The following is a 19,389-nucleotide window of genomic DNA, read 5'->3' on the forward strand; positions in this document are numbered from 1 at the left end:
TATATAAATTTTACAACTTTATCGAAGGAATAACTGAATAGTGTCATAAACATATAAAAGCATGTATACCTACATGCTTTTATATGTAATACTAATAAGACTTAAAAGCCTGCAAACAATAAATAGTTCCGCACAAAAATTAATATAAACTTTCACCGAAGTCGCTCAATATGTGCGGGCACAAAGCTCTCGGTAGCGGAGCGGAAAGCTCGCAGCAGCGCCCCGCCACGCCAGTCTGCCGGCGGCATCCGACCGGACCTGACGTCTGGCACGCGCTCCCGAAAGTTTCCGAGTTTACGCGAGTGAGTCCAGTGTTGTGAGTGACCATGCTCCGCGCGGTGATCGTCCTCGCCGTCGCGACGCTCGCCGCCTCCGCCGCGCCCCCCGACCCCTGCTACGAGGACGGACGTCCGAAGAGATGCATCCCTGATTTCGTTAACGCAGCCTTTGGGGCAACCGTCATTGCCTCCTCCATATGCGGCCGTAGGGGCCCCGAACAACTCTGCGATCCACCCGGAGACCAGGATCCCGACAACGCTTGCAGAGTCTGTGATGCCGCTAGATCTGACCGAAGACATCCCCCAACCCATCTCACTGACCTGAACAATCCTCACGATGTTACCTGCTGGAGATCTGCTGCTTTACCTCCCGCTTCCTACGACTCCCCTCCTGATAACGTCTCCTTAACCCTTTCCCTTGGAAAGAAATATGAGTTGACATACGTGAGCCTCCAGTTTTGTCCAAAAGCGGCACGACCAGATTCCGTTGCGGTTTACAAGAGCGCCGACTACGGCGTGACATGGCAACCATTCCAATTCTACTCGAGCCAATGCAAAAGAGTGTATGGAAGGCCTAACAAAGCCACGGTTACTGCCGCTAACGAGCAAGAAGCCAGGTGTTCTGACTCCCATAGACTGGCTGGAGATAGCACAGGTGGTGCTAGATTAGCCTTCAGTACTTTGGAAGGCCGTCCAAGCGCTGCTAATTTCGATGTATCTCCTGTACTCCAAGATTGGGTGACGGCTACTGATGTGCGGGTTGTGTTTAATCGTTTGCATATGGTGAATGAGGGGGATGAGATTGATACCAAGAAGCAGGCGGCTGCTGGGACGCAGCACTACGCTGTTTCGGATTTCGCGGTGGGCGGTCGATGCAAGTGTAACGGACACGCGTCGCGATGCATTCCGATGAAGGCTGGTGAAGTTTCCACGGTCGGTGGGGTGCAGCAGCTGGCCTGTGAATGCAAACACAACACCGCGGGCAGAGACTGCGAGCGATGCAAACCCTTCCACTTCGATAGACCCTGGGGACGCGCCACGGCCCGGGACGCCAACGAATGCAAAGGTCAGACCTTTATTTATTTATGCGCCATTCTTCCACTAGTTTAGAATTCATTCGAGTCTCAACAGCTCCATGTTTTTGTTCCTTTACTTTTTCTAGGGTACTCCTTGTTTCTTCTCCGCCGAGACGCGAGTATGTTTTATGAGCAATCTAAAAACAATCTTGTTTTTACAACTCGGCTGCAACGAGAATTTCTACGAGTGTAATGTTTATTTCATGTAATGATACTCAAATAAATTAAAGATAAGATGAGATATAAATTATCGTGTTTGTTGATGTTTCTTTTGTTTTGTGTTTCTTGATATCCCGAGACGCATTACTCTTGATTACTTTAAAATTACGTCTTGTATGAAATAATGTTACCCAATTTGCGTTCGTTTAATTAGGTAATTCATACAAGTCGGGAGACGTCGTGCCCGAATAAATGAAAGCAATGAGTATTATCTACTCTCTCACAAAAAGGGAAGCGGGAGTTTCCTTCAATCTTAATTTAGAGAATAATTAATTGTTTATTAAGATAAGGTAATTGTTGTACACAGAAATGAGTTTTTGGGAGAGTGATTAAAATTCTAATTTAAAAGAAAGATATAACTTGATTCTAGTAGATGAATACCTATTCTCATTCATTAATCTATTTCAGCATCGTCTTCTATTTGTGAATTATGATAATGTAATAGAAAGAACACTTATAATTTTATTATGAAATGATTCATTTTAGAGTGACTGTTATTTTCAAGCAAAGATTTTGATCAAATTGATTATCATAAACTATTTTATAGTTACGTAAACGCATGGGAATATATTTCCCTAAAAGATATGAAATGATTCAAACATAGTACACGATCGTAAAGTGAGCGAGTAATCGTTATTGAATTTAACCAAACTGCCTATAAAAGTGGGTACGGAGTCATAAAAGTTAATTATGTGATAGGTTCATGCGCAATAAATCAATTGAAAGAAGGATTCTGGCCACGGGTCGTTACGAAGGGACTCAATTTAAATTTAACAAATAGACAACTTGGGATGACATTGTCAATGGTCGGGACTATTTTGTTGAAGACGACTGTATAGATCGGCTTATTGAAACATTAAATTCTTTTTGGGAGGATGTGAGCCATATAAATTTGGAGATTGAAGTAATTTCGAAGTCTATTGAGATAAAATAAAAAATCGTAACTTGCATGTTGTATGGAGTTTCGAAATAAAGGTTACCAAATAAATAATTTGTGATATTAATCAATAGTTGCTGCTGGATTGACGATTAAAATGAAACATAAATAAAAAAATAAAACAAATTCCAAACTAGTAATAGAACTGGCTGTTTATAAAAGAGAAAAACTAAACAATAACGCAAGTATTGACAACACAATTGAAGACAATTTCAAACCTCAAATGTTAATCTATTCATAGACAAACGCGAGACGACAGAACAAAAAAGCTTCAATCACGCATCGATTGACAATGACTGTAGCTAATTACACGCATTATTTCGGAACATTAAAAGCTGAGTACCACTATCTATATAGTGTAATTAATATTGGACCCTCCAGTGAGATCAGAGGATCAGTTATGAGTACTTCACTATTGCTATGGAAACTAGAGATAATAATTATGGTACGATATTGCTTGTGTTTAGATCTTGAATGATATGAATGAGAAAGCTTAGTCGAAGGTGTAAAGCCTCATACCGATTGAATAGGAATCACAAAACACCAAATTTGAAAAAAAACTGTAAAATTATTCAAACTATTATCAAATTACGCATGTATTGAATGATCAAAGTGATACAATTGTCATTTTACTGTTTTGCACAATAAAACGAGATGGCTGTTCAATATCCTTTGTTGAATATTGGGATTTATATTAATCAGCCATACATTGTATTACACTAAAGGTGTTGCACTATTAAACTTTGACGTTAACTTTGATCTGCGCACAAACACACAAAGTAAGTTTTATTTCATCGACGGCGTAAATGTCAAAGTTAGTGCAAAACTGAGCCGAAGAATTTTGTACAATTAATTAACCCAGAATTATATGAAAGTGCATCAATTATACAAAATACACACAAAACTCCGAATATAATCTGCGAAGTTTTAGCGGTCCGGATTGATATTTGAAATTCTTTGATTGCTCCCTTGGCTATCAAATGAACTTTGATATTGGATATTAAATTCAGTGGGGTTATATTCGGGTTTAACATCAACAATAGGTTATGTCAGAGTTATAACGATTATCGTATCAGAATAGTGCACTCTCAGGGTTCACAATGTTTATAAATTTCGAAAATAGTTTTAGATTGATTTTTAATATTTAGGAGACGTTTTATAAATTTTCCAATAAAGGCAAAGGCAATTTGCTGAAGGAACATAATGCGAAAGGTTCACAATACGACCAGGCGACATTTTGCGAAAGGGGCATTTTGCGACGGAACGGTTTTTCGTACCTCAAAATGATATACTTTGTCTCCTCGTGTTGTATTGACAATTTGATATAGTTCACGTAATAGCTCGTATCTCTTAAACAAATATTAGAGATCCAGAATTCGGTCTAAACATTATTATTGATGTACCACAATGTACATAAAATTATCTTCCATTCCTTAAGCAAATAAATTAACATCAGAAGAGTTTGTACAAATTCTCAACTAATTAAAGAAGGCAGAGGAAAATGTATGTATTATAAAATCTCAAAGCTCAAAATTGCAATTTTTCAAATTAAATATTCTCAGTAGCAAAAATGCAAATAATTTTGTAAACATATACTTATGTAACGTTTCAGGCAGGCGTTGACAGGCTGTGGTGACCACTTAACAACAGGTGGGCCGCATGCCTGTTTGCCTGCTTGGTATTAAGAAATAGTAAGCGTTATATTTAAACACTTCTAATACAAACTTGACGTGCAGTTGGCTCTAACGAATCAAAATGAAATAAATTCAAAGCAGTCGACGAAAATATCTAAAAGGCCACGAGGCACGCCAATCGGGTTGCTTAAATCAGAAAGTTTTGTAACCTAACGGGCCGGGATGAAAGTTAGCATGCATAAAATATTACAGTTTACCTGAATTAAACAGAAATTGTTTTTGCTACGCTCGGAACAGAACTCGAAACAATATTGTCATGAGGTTCCATAGTCGAGTCCTGTTGCGAACTGTTAAAGTATAGGATTCTCTCCCTGGTTCGATGTTTCCCGAATCCTACAATTTAAGAGTGAATAGGCATTTCTTGAGCTTGCGCTTGGTTGAGGTCATTTGACCTCAATCTAGCACTCAAATTAATAGTAATAAAAATAGTTACAAGACGGATTTTCAATAGTTAATAATATTTAAAATCCAAAAGACAATATTAAGTAGATAGATTCTTAAGTACGTCTAGAATCTTTTTATTCTCAGTAATTCACAACCGATGATTTTCAATTCAACTTTTCCGATTCGAAAATATTCGAACATTTTTTCGATTGCGCTTTACTGTTAAGGGTGTTATTTCGTGAAAAAGGGACGGAAATGTGTAACAGGAAGTTGAGGATGCGCGCGCTTATAATAACAAGCTAAATGATTTTTTATTGTCTATCAATCAGATTAATAATCGCTTGGGAAGTTCCCACATAGCTTATAATTTTACATGGCTTAGTTAATGTTTCAACATATTCTATTATGCAAATGTAAGTTTAATAGATTACCAAGTAGACCCCCACTGTTTTATTATGATTAATAATGCTGATATGATACTTCGCGAAACACAAAGGATGTTACTATATCCTGTTGCAAATTGAATTCTTGACAAAAAAGGACCTATTTTTCACGAGCTGACATTTATCCCTTTTGAGATGGAATTTTTGATCCAACGATTATAGAATTAATTAGACAAATAAGACGTTAAGATTTAATATACAATTAATTAAAGCTATGTCTTTCAAAAGCAATTTATTTAAGTACATTTCAATTTACAATTTAGTTGTAAATAAATCAAATATTAATTCAATGCCATACACTCTAAAAACATTTTTACCGAGAGGTCCCGGGTCTTGGATGTTTATCTATATATGTATTTCTTACAAAATATAGTATCGTTGAGTTAGTATCCCATAACACAAGTCTCGAACTTACTTTGGGGCTAGCTCAATCTGTGTGATTCGTCCTAATATATTTATTCATTTTTAACCACGAAAGTAAATTCTTAAAGATAATTTATACAATTGTAAAATCATAAAAATGGTAAGATTGTATTGTATTAAATGGTAAGATTGTTTACAAGACTTAAGAATTGTAAGAAAAGACGTAGTTTAATGCAACACATCAATACGGTAAGTGCTTTAGACAGTAGTGGGTGTAGAACTGTAGATTGATAACAATCCATCATCTTAATACCGAAGTTACGAGTTATTGGCGATATCATTATACGTTCGCTCACTTGTTTCGTAACTTTGTTTTGACACGATTGCTAAAAAAGAGGGTAGTGTTTTCAAGATTATGATTATTACGATGATATGATTTTATTACGTATCCATTACTGGGTTATCACTTTTAAGATTTTTAAGTTATTATATTTGAGAAATTTACATTTTACACTGTTTTATTTGTATCACTAATTTTCTTGAATTTTCGTATGCAATTAACGTAGTTTCCTAACGACAAAGATAAATCTTTTTCGTACTCATCTCCTTTACAAATAATATTTTTTCCGTGTTATACATGTTTGTGAGGTTCGCAGAGCGTTGCGACCGCTGCGGCTGCGCGGTCATTAAAATCCGTCAATTTTCTTGAGAAAGGAATCATTTCCAAAATCAATCATTCATAAAATTGACTTTACTACAGTACAGAGTAATTGATGTTAAAGTCATAGTAAAACTCATTCTTGTCTTTGTTAAAATGTAATGGGGTATCACAATTATAGCGGGTTTTCACGGCAAACACAAACATAAATACATCCAACTAGCAAATATACACAGGTACATTAAAATTTTTTAAAAATGACAATTACAGCACTGCAGGTTTGTTTTTTTTTTAATTAGTTTTTAATTAGATACACTTGACATTTACTAAAATGAAGTTACAAAACTGAATTAGACCATCCTAAAGAAGCTTGCATGTAGGTGGAGCTTGTCAACGTGTCAAAAACACTTTAACAAATCTCTATTTACTTGACAGTTTGAGTAATAGCAATAAATCAAAGGGCATCTGCACACATGACAAGTGGGCAGTTACTTTATACTCAAAGGCTTTGTTTATATGGACTCAGTAGCTAAGTCATTAGTACATAGGGATAAATTTATCGATTTAGTTGTATTGAAGATATTGAATAGAAAAATTTATAATAATATGTTGGAAGAGATTTCTTTATAATAAGCAGCATCGAGCAGAAACATTATTGGTAAGCCCTTCTGGCATGATAAGGACTAACACTGTTCAATATGAGTTTCTTTCGGCATTTCTCCTCAGTAGTGGTCGTTCGTAACTTGTGAGAAATTACTATTTAATATAAAAATTTACATAAAAAGTGCCTGTGAAGTTCTAATTTCTAAATAAAAGATTTGAATTTGAATTTACAAATACTCCAAGCATAATTATCCTGTTATTTTTGTTTCGTGTACATAAAAATTATAATTAGCGTACCTACGTATAGATTTTTATCTTGAAATGATTTAGTCATACACGTGATACATGGTTTTTAACTAATTAGTTATATATGTTATATACTATGCTTTTTAACTAATTTTGAAAATAATAACGAGATGAAAAAAATCTGGGCGTGGACAATTCCCGTTCTACTCCAGAATTTGTTACTCATTATTATTGTCAGAATTGATTTTTATTGCTATTGATATATAAATCAAAATCAATTAATTTATTCAGAAATTAGACCTTCAATAAAATATTTTATATTAATATTTCTAAATTAAATAACGTTTGCTTCAACTTTTTACCGAGCAACTAAGTAAAAGTCCTACACCCATGTAATCTTGGCATAATCTCAAATTGCTCAATTACAGAGGCGTTGCCTACAGCCATAAAATTGGACAGCAAAGACCAGAGACAAAAAAAAGCAAAGCCATCCTTGACGCATCTGAAAATTTATGGTAATATACCATAAGAACCACAAATCATAGACGTGCGTGGGCGCAGCTCTATTATCTCTGTTTGTTAGTTCTACATTGTGGATTTGAAGGCACAGATAATGTAGTGCAGTTTATGAGATGGGCATACAAAAGTGTTTGTTTTATTTGTTGCCGTGTTTGTCGAGTGTTGCGCTCGAATTATATGATCATATCTATTTTTTCTTCTTCGACTGTATTGTTCCGATTTCACAAAATAAATGTAAGTACAGCAACGTTTTTAAACCTTACGGGATAGACAGAATTGATAGTTGCGAAACTCAAACGGTATTATCTGAAATTGTGATAGATTGCTAGCTCTTTCTTTCCCTTGACTATTCATCCGCACGGGAGGAGAAGCAGTATCAGACGTGTATAGAAACTTCTAATTCGTCTTTTTATTCAAGAGCTATGCTCTCGTCAATGGTGTCCACACCTTTATATCTACATCTATCACTAGTATAGAAGCATCGTGCAAAATGGACCTTTTATTTATCTCATAAGTTGTGCAGTAAAGTTTAATAATATAAAATAAATAAAATGGAGAATTAGTGTGACCCGATCCGTGGCTCTGACGTTCTATGACATGGAAAAAACCGATAAATCGCTAAGGTCATCATTATATCGAGTGTGTTATTGCTAACACTGGTGTCAGATTGTATTCAAGTGGCCTAAAGGCATCTGACATGACTTACAATTACTTACTATCTAGTGGCAGGTAGTGGCAGTGTGTATGCACACACTAGTGACCTAAACTGTCCACCAGTGTGCAGGTTTCCTCACGATGTTCCTTCACCAAGCATGTGGTGGTCTAAGAAAACTACTAATACTTATATAATGAGTCAGATTGTTATACAAACTCATATGGCACGAGTGAGGATACGAACCTGAGACCTTTCGATCTACAGGCGGGCGTCTTAAACATTACACCACCACCGCTTCGTAAATCCATCCACCTTCATCCACCTAATCCATCGCTAAGGTAAAAGACAGATAGAGAGGATTCATAAAATTGTTGATCTAAAAATAATCAATTACAACAAAATCGTGTGAAATCTATAAATCGGATTTCCGACGCGCAAGAATAACGCCAGATAAAACTAGATTGCGTAAATCTCTACTGTCCCATAACGCGCGCTAGGGTTGACACTCTTCTTATAGCACCGTTTTTCTATCAAATTTATTTATAACTAGAGCGGTCCGTCTCAGTTTTGCTCCGGTAAAACCACAATAAATTATTCACATAAACCTTTCTCAGGAGTCATTTATATATTGGTGGAAACCGTAGGTATATAAAATCAGTTCGGTAGTTTCGCATTGTCGCGACAGATTTCATTTAAATATTAAAGATTTTGTTCATTTTGTCCTTCTTTCGCGTCAAACGTGAGAAGTTGGTTGGTACTACTTTTTTCAAGCGAAAGCGTGAGAAGTAACTAGATAAACATAAATACGTGATCTAAGATTTTTAAATTTAAAATATATCAGGGAGAAAGACACCGACGGTGTTCGATTGACTCAAATATCATTTTGCGATGCAATAAAACAATTACTACTGAATTATATTTCGTCAACCCTACCGACCGGTCAGCGTGTGAACCACAGAGAGCAATAAAAATAATCTCGAATCCAAAAAGAGCATTGTATAGAGACGACAACTATCCTGATCTATGATCATTTGATGCTTTAATAGAAATGTAGGCTCCATTGTGCCGAACTTACAGGCGATATAGCATCATATTCTTTTGTCGCTTTTGAGTTATAGCTGCATTATTGGTTTTGTAGGATTGTGTTATTTTTAACCCCCGGCGACATAAGTAGAGGTGTTATAAGTTTAACATGTATTTTGTTTCTGTATTTCGGATCGATTTACTTCAATTTTTTTATTAATTTGTTATTCAAAACTCAACTAGCTTTGTTGAAGCCTGGTGCGACCAGCGGCAATGTTGAACCTATATTTACATACATCTATAAAATGTTAATATCACAGATAACAAATTAGCGATCGTAAAATATTACAGTTACCTTACCATAAACTAGGGTTTCTTGTATTTTTGCTAATTAAACACATTTACGGCCAATAAAAGGCGTCAGCCTGAGAATTCGCGTGGTTTGCGAAAACATAAAATGAATAGATATTTTATGGCATATATAGAGATTATAAAGTTGCTAATGAACCTAGTCTAGTTTTAAATCTAGCTTGTGTGGTTAAGACTAGATTTTTTTATGATTTATATAGATCTATTTTTATTAGATTTTATGGGTTAATCTATGAAGACCTTGTTTGTACAGTCACAACCACATATTCGTGCTAAAATTCATTGTAAATTTGGCGTTGTATAGAGATTCATGTAGCAACTTGACATCAGCACGAAAGCCGAGCTTGTTAAATAATAAAATTTAAATAAAGTACTGGTCCAGGGAGACCGAGGAGAACCTTTTTGAAGCCTTTAGCAAAAATAGTATTTTTTAAATAAGATTATGTTTTACTGTGCCAACTGTACCAAATTCAAATGTTTGATAGGAATTCAAATATTTTTAATTTGTATTTTTTTTTTCATGTAGAAAACATATTTGAGTGAAAATAAATACCAGTGGCATTGATTGTTGGTGTGCATTTTATTACATGGAATTCTATGCGGCGACGATACGAGCGAATTTGCAATGATTTCGGATAACTCGACTTGCTGTTGACTGTACTGTACATAGATCTGAAATAGGAAACACGACTTAAGTTTATTTACCATTTGTAAAAGTTATGTATGCCGAGAGGAATAAAGTTTGAAAGCTTCGATAAAATGTGCATTTTTACGAGCTTATTCAGCTATTCGAAGTTTTGTGAAAACATGCTGTAAATCCAAATTTTTCAGACATTTGAGTGTGTTCGCTTTTGTTTTACGCTCTCAAATAAGAGAGAGAGAGAGAGAGAGATGTGTGTATACATAAGAAATAGTTACCTAGCACTACGGAATTGTTTAAAAAAAAACATGTAACACCATTTCAACCGCTAATACTACTGTACTCGTCGGAGCGTTTTATCGGCTTCTTCCTCGGCCGTTAAACGTCAAAGCTCATGGTCCGCTTTCCTAATTTTCTTCTTCTTCTCCACTTCGCATGGTCTTCGGCATCCCTAGTTGTCAGACGCTGTCACGCAAATCCTCCATGTGCATTCTTATCATCATTAGAGAAGCCCCAGTTTTTTGCACCATCGACACCCACTCAAAACTTGTTTCGTGGCATCTCTTGCTGTTAATATCCTCTTTATTTATCAACAAATCGCGATATAATGATAGTTTATCGTGACACGATACCGCCAATCAGCCGTCGAGATCTGTTATGTTGACACGAGCATTTCATAATTAATGTATGGTTTAGACAGAGCGAGTTGACTTGCAAGAGCAGCAGCTCGCATTGGCGAGTGAAAAAAAATATAATATTCATAGCATATATTATTATACGAATCTTATTTCTTAACGGCTATGAGATAAGCTTCACGTGTAACAATAAAATCACGTGTAATAAAAAAAAGTTTAACGGTCGGTTGCACCTGTCATCTTTGACGTTAACTTCAATCTGCGCAGAAAATCGCAAAGTAGGCTATTTTACGCAGGTTTTAACTTTAACCAGTCGGTGTTATCCAACCTTATTGTTCAAACATGCTATTACAGTAGAACGGGCGTATTAACTCGACTCCATAGTTAACATATACATAGACATATCGACACACAAAGATGAAGAAGAACTCGACTCCAAGCTTGTCCAGTGTGAATATTATATATGAGTTAATAATGAGAGTCAATTTGGCGGAAACCCATATGAGATCATCTGATAACGTCAATTAGAAGTCTGATTTCCGCAGATGGTAGATAAGATGTTTATTAAATATACAGTTTGACATAAAATATAAAATCACAAAAGTATTTGACCATTAAAAATGACGGCTGATTTTGTATTACAGTTGCATCAGTCAACTGTGACAACCTGTTAACCTGCGCATAAAAACGCAAAGTACGCATTTTTGACTAAACGTCAGCGGCGAGCAGGTTAAAGTTAACATCAAAGTTATCTGGTGCAGCCTACCCTAAGAAATCTATACTATTTATTATTATAAAGAAGTAAATGTTTGTGAGTTGGTGTGTTTGAGGCGGGTAATCTCCGAAGCTACTGAACCTATTTCAAAAATTCTTTCAACATTAGAAAGGTATTTAATTTAAAATATTTAATTTAAAATAAAATCTAAATCTAAATTGAAATGTACAATTTTAAATTAAAAACAAACCAAGAATATACAGCGAAACTAACAACCTGTAATTAATGTAATTAAATAAAAATTTCTATCCTTGGTGCATGTTTGTGCTTGCGCAAAGGGCATACAGTTTTGTTTAAGATTTATATTTTAACTGCAATTCAACATTATCGTGTTACAATTAATAGCTTTGCTACATATCTAAACGATCTTGTATCGTTAGAGAAATGGTTATCTGTTGCTCAGTGTAAATACAGCTTAATGTTGTCGTAATCCTGATTTATATTTTTTCTTTTGAAAGGTCTAAGGGTGAGTTGCACCAGTCAACTTTGACGTTGACTTTAACGTGCGCGCCGCTGACGTTTCGATAAAATGTTTCGTAAATGTCTGGTCGATGGTAAGACTATTGATAAAGACTTTGTTTGGAAATCCTAAAAAAATGTAACATTATATTCTCATCTTACACTTAATTATGTTAAAAATAGCTATTTTGGCAATGCGTGACGCCACGTATTGTCCGTACGTCTGTGTTTTTGTGTTTTAACCTTGACAAAAGTCTACATTATCATGGTAAAGGTTACACATATTTTTGTTTTATGATGTTCTGTGAAACTAATACTTTAACGGACATTGCTTGAAAATCTATATACTATAAGAGGCAAGCGTTTGTGAGTTTGTACCTATGATTGAGGATAATCTCCGAAACTACCAAACCGATTTCAAAAATTCTTTCATCATTAGAAACGTACATTATCCAAGATTGCTATCGGATATATTTTATCTCAAAATTACCACGGGAGCGAAACCCTGGGCGACATGTAGTCTAAAATAAACACAAAGAATTACCGACGTTATTATGTGGTAAATTACCGAATGATTACCGACTTTGGAACATAACCGTTCATCCCTACTAATATTAAAATTGCGAAAGTATGTCTGCCTGTTCCGCTTTCACGGCTAACCGCTGGAGCGATTTTGATGAAATTTGGTATGCATGTATTTAAAGAACCCCCGTTCAAACATAGCTTTTTTTAAAAATCAATCTCAGAGTTACTATAAATCATCCCCCGAGTTATTGTAATGGGGGGTGAAAGTTTGTATGAAAATCATGTCAATTCCACTCGGATAGAGAAACTGAGGCAGGCGAACCCGCGGGCAAGAGCTCATTTTCGATTTTGTGTTTATTAAGTTATCGAATTTTCTCGAAAAATATTCTGTAGAATCGGTAGCCAAGGTCTATCTATATATTCTGGTCTATGAATAAATATTTTATTTTCTAATAAATATTTTCGCTTCTTTTTTAATAAATATTTTCTTTCAGCCAACTCTCTCTTATCTTTGCATTTTCCTGGTCACTTCCTAAGCCATTGAGCGTTGGTGCCCAGGGTCCGCCGAGTTCGGTAAACTGTTTCGCTATAATGTATATAGCCGGCATAATGCCATCTATCTGTAGTTAGACATTGTTTGCATTCAAGAAAGCATTCTCTAAAGCTTATGACCAATAATTTAGACTCATAACCTTAAACATCCGATATCAGCGTTATATAGGTACGTAAGTATATGGTCTTATGGTAGAATTATCCGCAATCTATGTAATTGAGTTACCCGTTCGGCCTCTATTAAAATAATCAAATAAAATTGAATAATTTAGTAATGTACCATTAATTTGAGAACAAGATTCGGGTTGAAATTTAGCTGATTATACAATATTTAGAATTCTAAACCACATTTGTTAATTGACGTCTTTGGAAAAGGCTGCGGTGAAGTTTATTCTTCACCTGCGCCTTGGAAGGCGGTAGCGTAGTTTTAAGTAAAATTTTGACGTCCATAAGTGATGTTGAATAAAGAAAATAAATTTTAATTTTAACCGACACTAAATCAAAATAGTAAACGTGTTTTTCCCTGACATGAGTCTAAACTCAAGAAATTGGTTTAAAACAATAGTGAGTAAATCATAATCACTCTGTATTATTGATGTCTATTGACGCAAAATCCCGTATTGGTAGAAGTAATGGCAATCCTAGCTATAGCTCACTAATTCTTGCCAATTCACAAAGAAGACTGACAATAAACTCACTAATTCATGCCATTTCACAAAGAAGACTGACAATTAAATAAACTCACTAATTCTTGCCATTTCACAAAGAAGACTGACAATAGTCTGGCCATCTCATAATCTAGCAAAATACCCGGATGCAAGGTAAGTTGTTGAACCTAACTCAGCGTATTCGTTGAGCGACGATGCGCTCTACGACGCAATGCCGCATAAGCTGACAGTCACAGGTCGGCCTGACTGGTTCAAGACTATAATCCAACCAGGCAAGTAGGCGACGGTAATATTTTATTCAAAATTTCAATATTTCATTAAATTTTTCTTCACACGTTGATGAGCTACGGTGCAACGTATATACACAAAGACAGACTTTTGCTGTCAAACATATAACACCCCTCTTTTTGCGTCGGGGGTATCAAACTTTCTTCTATATAAACATTCAATACACTTCAAGTTTATGGAAATTAATTTATGTTTTGTATGTAACACTTGCAATATTGAAAATAGACTTTTAAATATATTAAAAGCCTTCATATTGAAGGCTTAAAAACTATTCTATCCGTGTCCATTTCGAATTTATCTACTGTAAAACTGTATCTTACTTAACTGTATCTTAAGTCATGATTAGAGCAAGTTGCAGGAATGTTAACTCTACTTATCATTATGTATCTTAACAGAAATCTGATAACACGAGGTCTATTCCAGAAATTTATTAAGCATTTCAATAATTATCGACCAGTCAATTCAAGTATCCAATAGGTACTAAAGTTGTCGATATTTGCGTGTAGAAGATATTTATAGCAAGAATTTTAGGATATTATTATTATTACGTTGTGACAAAGTAAACTAGCAAAATTTCAGCTCAATCGGTCGAAGATATCAGCTTCAAAATTGAGTTACAAGATTCCACCCGAGCAAAAGCTTGTAAATAATCAAGCAATCGAATTAGACGCTGTATGGCCGATGATACAGAAAATCTCCCTTAAAAATAACCTTTCAAATCCGACCGGCAGTTCCAAATACACGAAGGACGAGTTGTACCAGTCAACTTTGACGTTAACTTTAACCAAAGGTCAAAAGTTCAAAATTGACGGTGCAACCAACTCTAAGAGTGGTGAATAATGCGACAAACTCATTTTGATGTGAACTCTAACCTGCGCGCCACCGCCCGCCGTTGTCGTTTAGATAAAATGGCGTAACAACTTTGCGTTTTTCTGTGCAGGTTTAAAGTTAACGTCAAAGTTGACTGGTGCAATTCACCGTAAACGTTAAGTAACAGTGACAAAGATAACGAACATCGAATCAGGGATAGGTACGTCGAACAAACGTGAACATTGACCGTTTTTTTTTAATCCCTGTTATGCACAGGCTAATCCGGCAAAAAAATCGCCAAGCGTGAGTTTAATTCTAGCGAAGAATAAAAATTTTATTTCAATCAGTCAATAAAAATGATAGAATAATAATGATGATATAATAAATCATGGAAGTGATTACACAATTTTAAAAACGAATGTCGGGATAATATGATATTCTTTCAAAAACATTATTGACAAAAAGTGTTATGTATAATAATACAATAATGAAAATAATACAAAAATAAAATACTGTCAATCAAAAGTTTAATCCACGCGTTACTGAAATCTTCTAGACAGACAGAAACGACTTGTAGTCAATAAATCCCTATCTTTCTCACTCAAAAAAAAAATCACTAAGATTTGAAGATTCGACAACATACTAATTAATATTATAAATGCGAAAAATATAGTTAAAGAACCCCATTCAAACATAGGCTACTTTTTTTTTCAAACGTCGAGTTCTAAATAAAATAACATTAGTTTAAATACTTTAGTTTTCAGCATATCTGGATTCAAATTTTATCTCTTCACCTCGTACGACATCTATGGGAGTGGGAACGAGAACCCTATTTACCAATACGATTTCCCTTTACGTACGGAACTTTAAAATCGTCAGATTAACGAGTAGCAAAGCCGGCTATGTCCCCGCTATCTGCCGGCAAAGCTGGCACGATTTCAAGTCTACTCTGTGAACTGGAAGTCATGGACGTTTGACTAACCCAGTTTTAGGACAATGCATTTGGTAGTCAGTTAATTCGGTCGAACGGGTTCAATTTTACAGAGTTTAACAAAATTGTGTGAAAGATAAATGACACCTTTGACGTACCTTTGTAGTTTTAAATCTAAGTTATTAAATACTATTATTATAAAGAGATAAGCGTTTGTGAGTTTGGATGTTTAAGGCGGGTAATCTTCGAAACTACCGAACCAATTTTAAAAAATCTTTCAGCATTAGAAAGATACATAATCCAAGATTGCTATAAACTATATTTTACGTCAAATTCCCGTGGAAGCGAAGCCCCGTGCAACATCTAGTAGAGACACACAGAGAGAAGCTAATTCGCATCGAGTAATGTCGCTTGTACAATGAATTGAGTAGGTAATAGATAGTCCACGGAAAAGATGGTTGAATGGTATTAATAAATTTCCTAAATCCCTCCAGCATGTTACCAAGAGATTTGTGGAAGAAGAGAGAGACTTTCCTCAAATATGGGACATCATATAAAACATTATTATAACTTTGCGACGTTAAAATACATTACTTTAGTAATGTAATATACTCGTATATGTACATAGCATCACGTCTTAGGTCTATTACATGGTAGACAGAGCCAGGCTGGCTTATTGGTGAAACTGAGTTAAAATACAGTAATATTGTGGCATTTGCGGTCTACAGAAGTTCTTTTATCCCAAGTCCCAACACTATTCAGCAACAAATTATGCAAAAATGAAAACAAAAACATCGGATTTTCAAGCTTATTTCTAACGTAATAAAGTCTTTTAGCTAACATTGATCGGGAGAAGGTTCGCCAAGTCGAACACAAAAGCACACTGTTTCTTTTGTGAAGTCGGTTAAACAAATGATTGAGTTATTACTTCCGCATGTCAAATTGAAGATTTAAATACCAAATAATGGGTAATGGTCCTAAAAGCTAAAAAATGCGGTGGGTTAACCGAGATTCAATGGTGGAATCAAGATGATCTTAAACATATAGGTATATTATTATTATTCAAACCTAACCCAAATATTCATAAAAAGTTATAACATTGTAAGTATATTTAATTTCTTGTTATACTTATAAGTACTCTTAACATGTGTTCTTTGTACAATAAAGATATTACACACATTCTATAAGCTAAAACGTATTTAATCTCTTCTGTCATTTGCAAATGATAAAAAGTGGGATAGTGACAAAACATATTTTGTGACAAAATATATTTTAGCATTTATTTTGGTTTAACTTTTTTTTAATGACGTGTAAATTCGTATTCGCCATGTCAATTTACTCTTTTCAATCGAATTTCTTACACATTTGGATTCTCAAGGAAGTGACATTATTGAGATGTCAAATCTAAGCGAGGTAAACCGGTCGTCTTGATTAGTTCCCGCCATAATCTCAGATTGGACACAGTGATTACACGCCCTACGATTGACTGCAATTGCCTCAAACTAAGCAATTATGGTATGAGTAAACAAAATATTTTGTAACTAAATAACCAGTTGTGCTTTAATATAATTGATGTTGCATCTAAAACTGGCCTTGCATGGAATTGCCAGGTTCTATTCTCCAGGACAGGATTCTAATAACCTAATTATTATTGTTGCAGGCAATACAAGTTAAAGTTTTTAAATTTTTACGTTGCCAGTTGTCACTTCTTCAGAAGAACTGTGTGTGATGTGCTCCTATGTTTTTTTTTGCTTTCTTGAAAGACTATCTGTCCGTCTATCAGATCTTACAATCATGACATTGTATTTAAATTCTAGATTCTTGTTAATAAATTAATTAGCATATATAATACTGCCATTGATATTACATTCATCACAGGACTTAACGTAACGAACGAATTTGCCCGAGATGCCATGCTTGCATAAAAATTAAGACATGACCTGAGTTGGCTAGATGAGTTGGCTAAATGTGCTGCTATTTCCGTCGCATAGAGTTTCATTTAGGGTAACTGAACATGCAGTTGGTTGTACAATATATTTTCAAAAACAAGAAGTGGCTCGGCCTTCCCCTAATACAACAATTCCCATTATAAAAACACACAAATCACCGGTTGAACCACATTATGTCCTCAAAATGAGGCTTTCACTTTTTCACTTTGCAGTCACTTTGCCTAATCGTTCCCGAGCTGATGCGTCCCATCACGCAAACAGTCAATTACTGTCAAAAACCAATTTTTACATAACTCAAGTTGTTGTTCTTTTTGGACGAAACAAAGGAAGTTTTGTGTTGAAGAGAGGTCAAGGATGTTTGGTGCTTGGCAGTCAACGGTTTTATGATGTTTGTCTATTTTTGTTATTAAGTATAATTTTGTATAATAATGTCGTTTGTACAATGAATTTTTTAATTTATTTCAGTACTTTTTGTCACATTTTCTTGAGGTATGTCTTGTTAATTAAATTTTTCATTTTTATTGACTGACAACAACACAATCAAAGATTTAGTTAAAGTTGTCAGCTATGTAACATGATGATTATAATATGTGAATCAATTCAATTCCACTCAATTATGAATGAATTTCAATAATCAATTTATGAGTTAGAATAAATCGAAGTATTACTTCATTTGTGATTCTTCTTTCCCTTATAATAAGCATTTCCAGTATCTAAGTCATATTTTTGAATAGATAAAATTAATAGACTTGTTCAATTTGTACCGTTGCCTTACGAAATGCATTTGCGTCGATCAGAAAGATGTCATTTGCAAGCGAATTGATGTTATACATAATATTATTGTTCAATTCCACTTAAGAAATATCTAAATTAGGTCAGAGAGTACTTGATATCATGTGAAACGATTCATGTAAAAACAAAATTGATTGAACAAGCTTTGTAAGGCAAAAAGTTGACTAAATAATATAAGAACTCAGATTTAAATACAAGAATTTACAGACCACCAATGTTAGCAAGCTAAAATAGTGCCGATTTCCTTATTCCAAATAGCACAGTTTTATAATAAGACACTAAACATCAACAATCTTATTGTAATCGTTTTAAAAACTGCGCAAACAGTCACATTTATCCACAAATGGTCACCGCGGGGGAGACTTGTTGGCTAGAAGGCAGTAATTTACTGGTACAAGCGACAGCAGATAAACCTATACAAATTCGTTGCAAAATCGCTCCTATTATTACAGAATAGAGATCATTGTAGAGTAAATTGAAGCATAGGCAGCTGGCAAAGATTTTATATAATCTGTGGGCATGGGTGGTCTTGAGTTTTTGTAGAACCATTACAATAGAATCGTGTAATTCTTTGGAATTTGTTGCTTGAAGATGTTATGATAATTAGAACCAGTGATACAACCTGGTCAAGTTATCCTGTGCGTTACTTATAGCGGCAATTTACAGTGAATTTGGGCATATTGATGTTAAGTTAGCTGTACTGGGCTTTCATGGGTCGTAATATGTTATGGTTGTTTAGTATATGTCACGTAACTTTAAATGGATATTAAATATCAGACGGTTGTTTTGGTGTCAATAATCATACTCAATTTTAAAAACTATATCTGAGATTAACTTGGGAACACAAACTGTTGAAAGTATTGTGATTAAGTTACATAATTTATTAACATTTACGATT

At 34.8% G+C, this 19,389-nt stretch overlaps 1 protein-coding gene across 4 annotated transcripts in view; it reads left to right on the forward strand.

The window, feature by feature from the left end:
• The first annotated feature begins 245 nt into the window (after positions 1–245).
• Positions 246–19,389, forward strand: part of LOC128673276 (netrin-B-like) — a 145,290-nt gene continuing 126,146 nt past the window's right edge. For all 4 annotated transcript variants that reach the window (XM_053751015.1, XM_053751016.1, XM_053751017.1 and 1 more), the window contains exon 1: positions 246–1,344. In XM_053751015.1, the coding sequence (XP_053606990.1) occupies positions 327–1,344 (1,018 nt within the window). In that variant the 5' untranslated portion in view covers positions 246–326. The remainder of the gene's footprint in view (positions 1,345–19,389) is intronic.

Source organism: Plodia interpunctella, chromosome 10, assembly GCF_027563975.2.
Source record: "Plodia interpunctella isolate USDA-ARS_2022_Savannah chromosome 10, ilPloInte3.2, whole genome shotgun sequence".
In the NCBI taxonomy this organism is placed as follows: Eukaryota; Metazoa; Arthropoda; class Insecta; order Lepidoptera; family Pyralidae; genus Plodia; species Plodia interpunctella.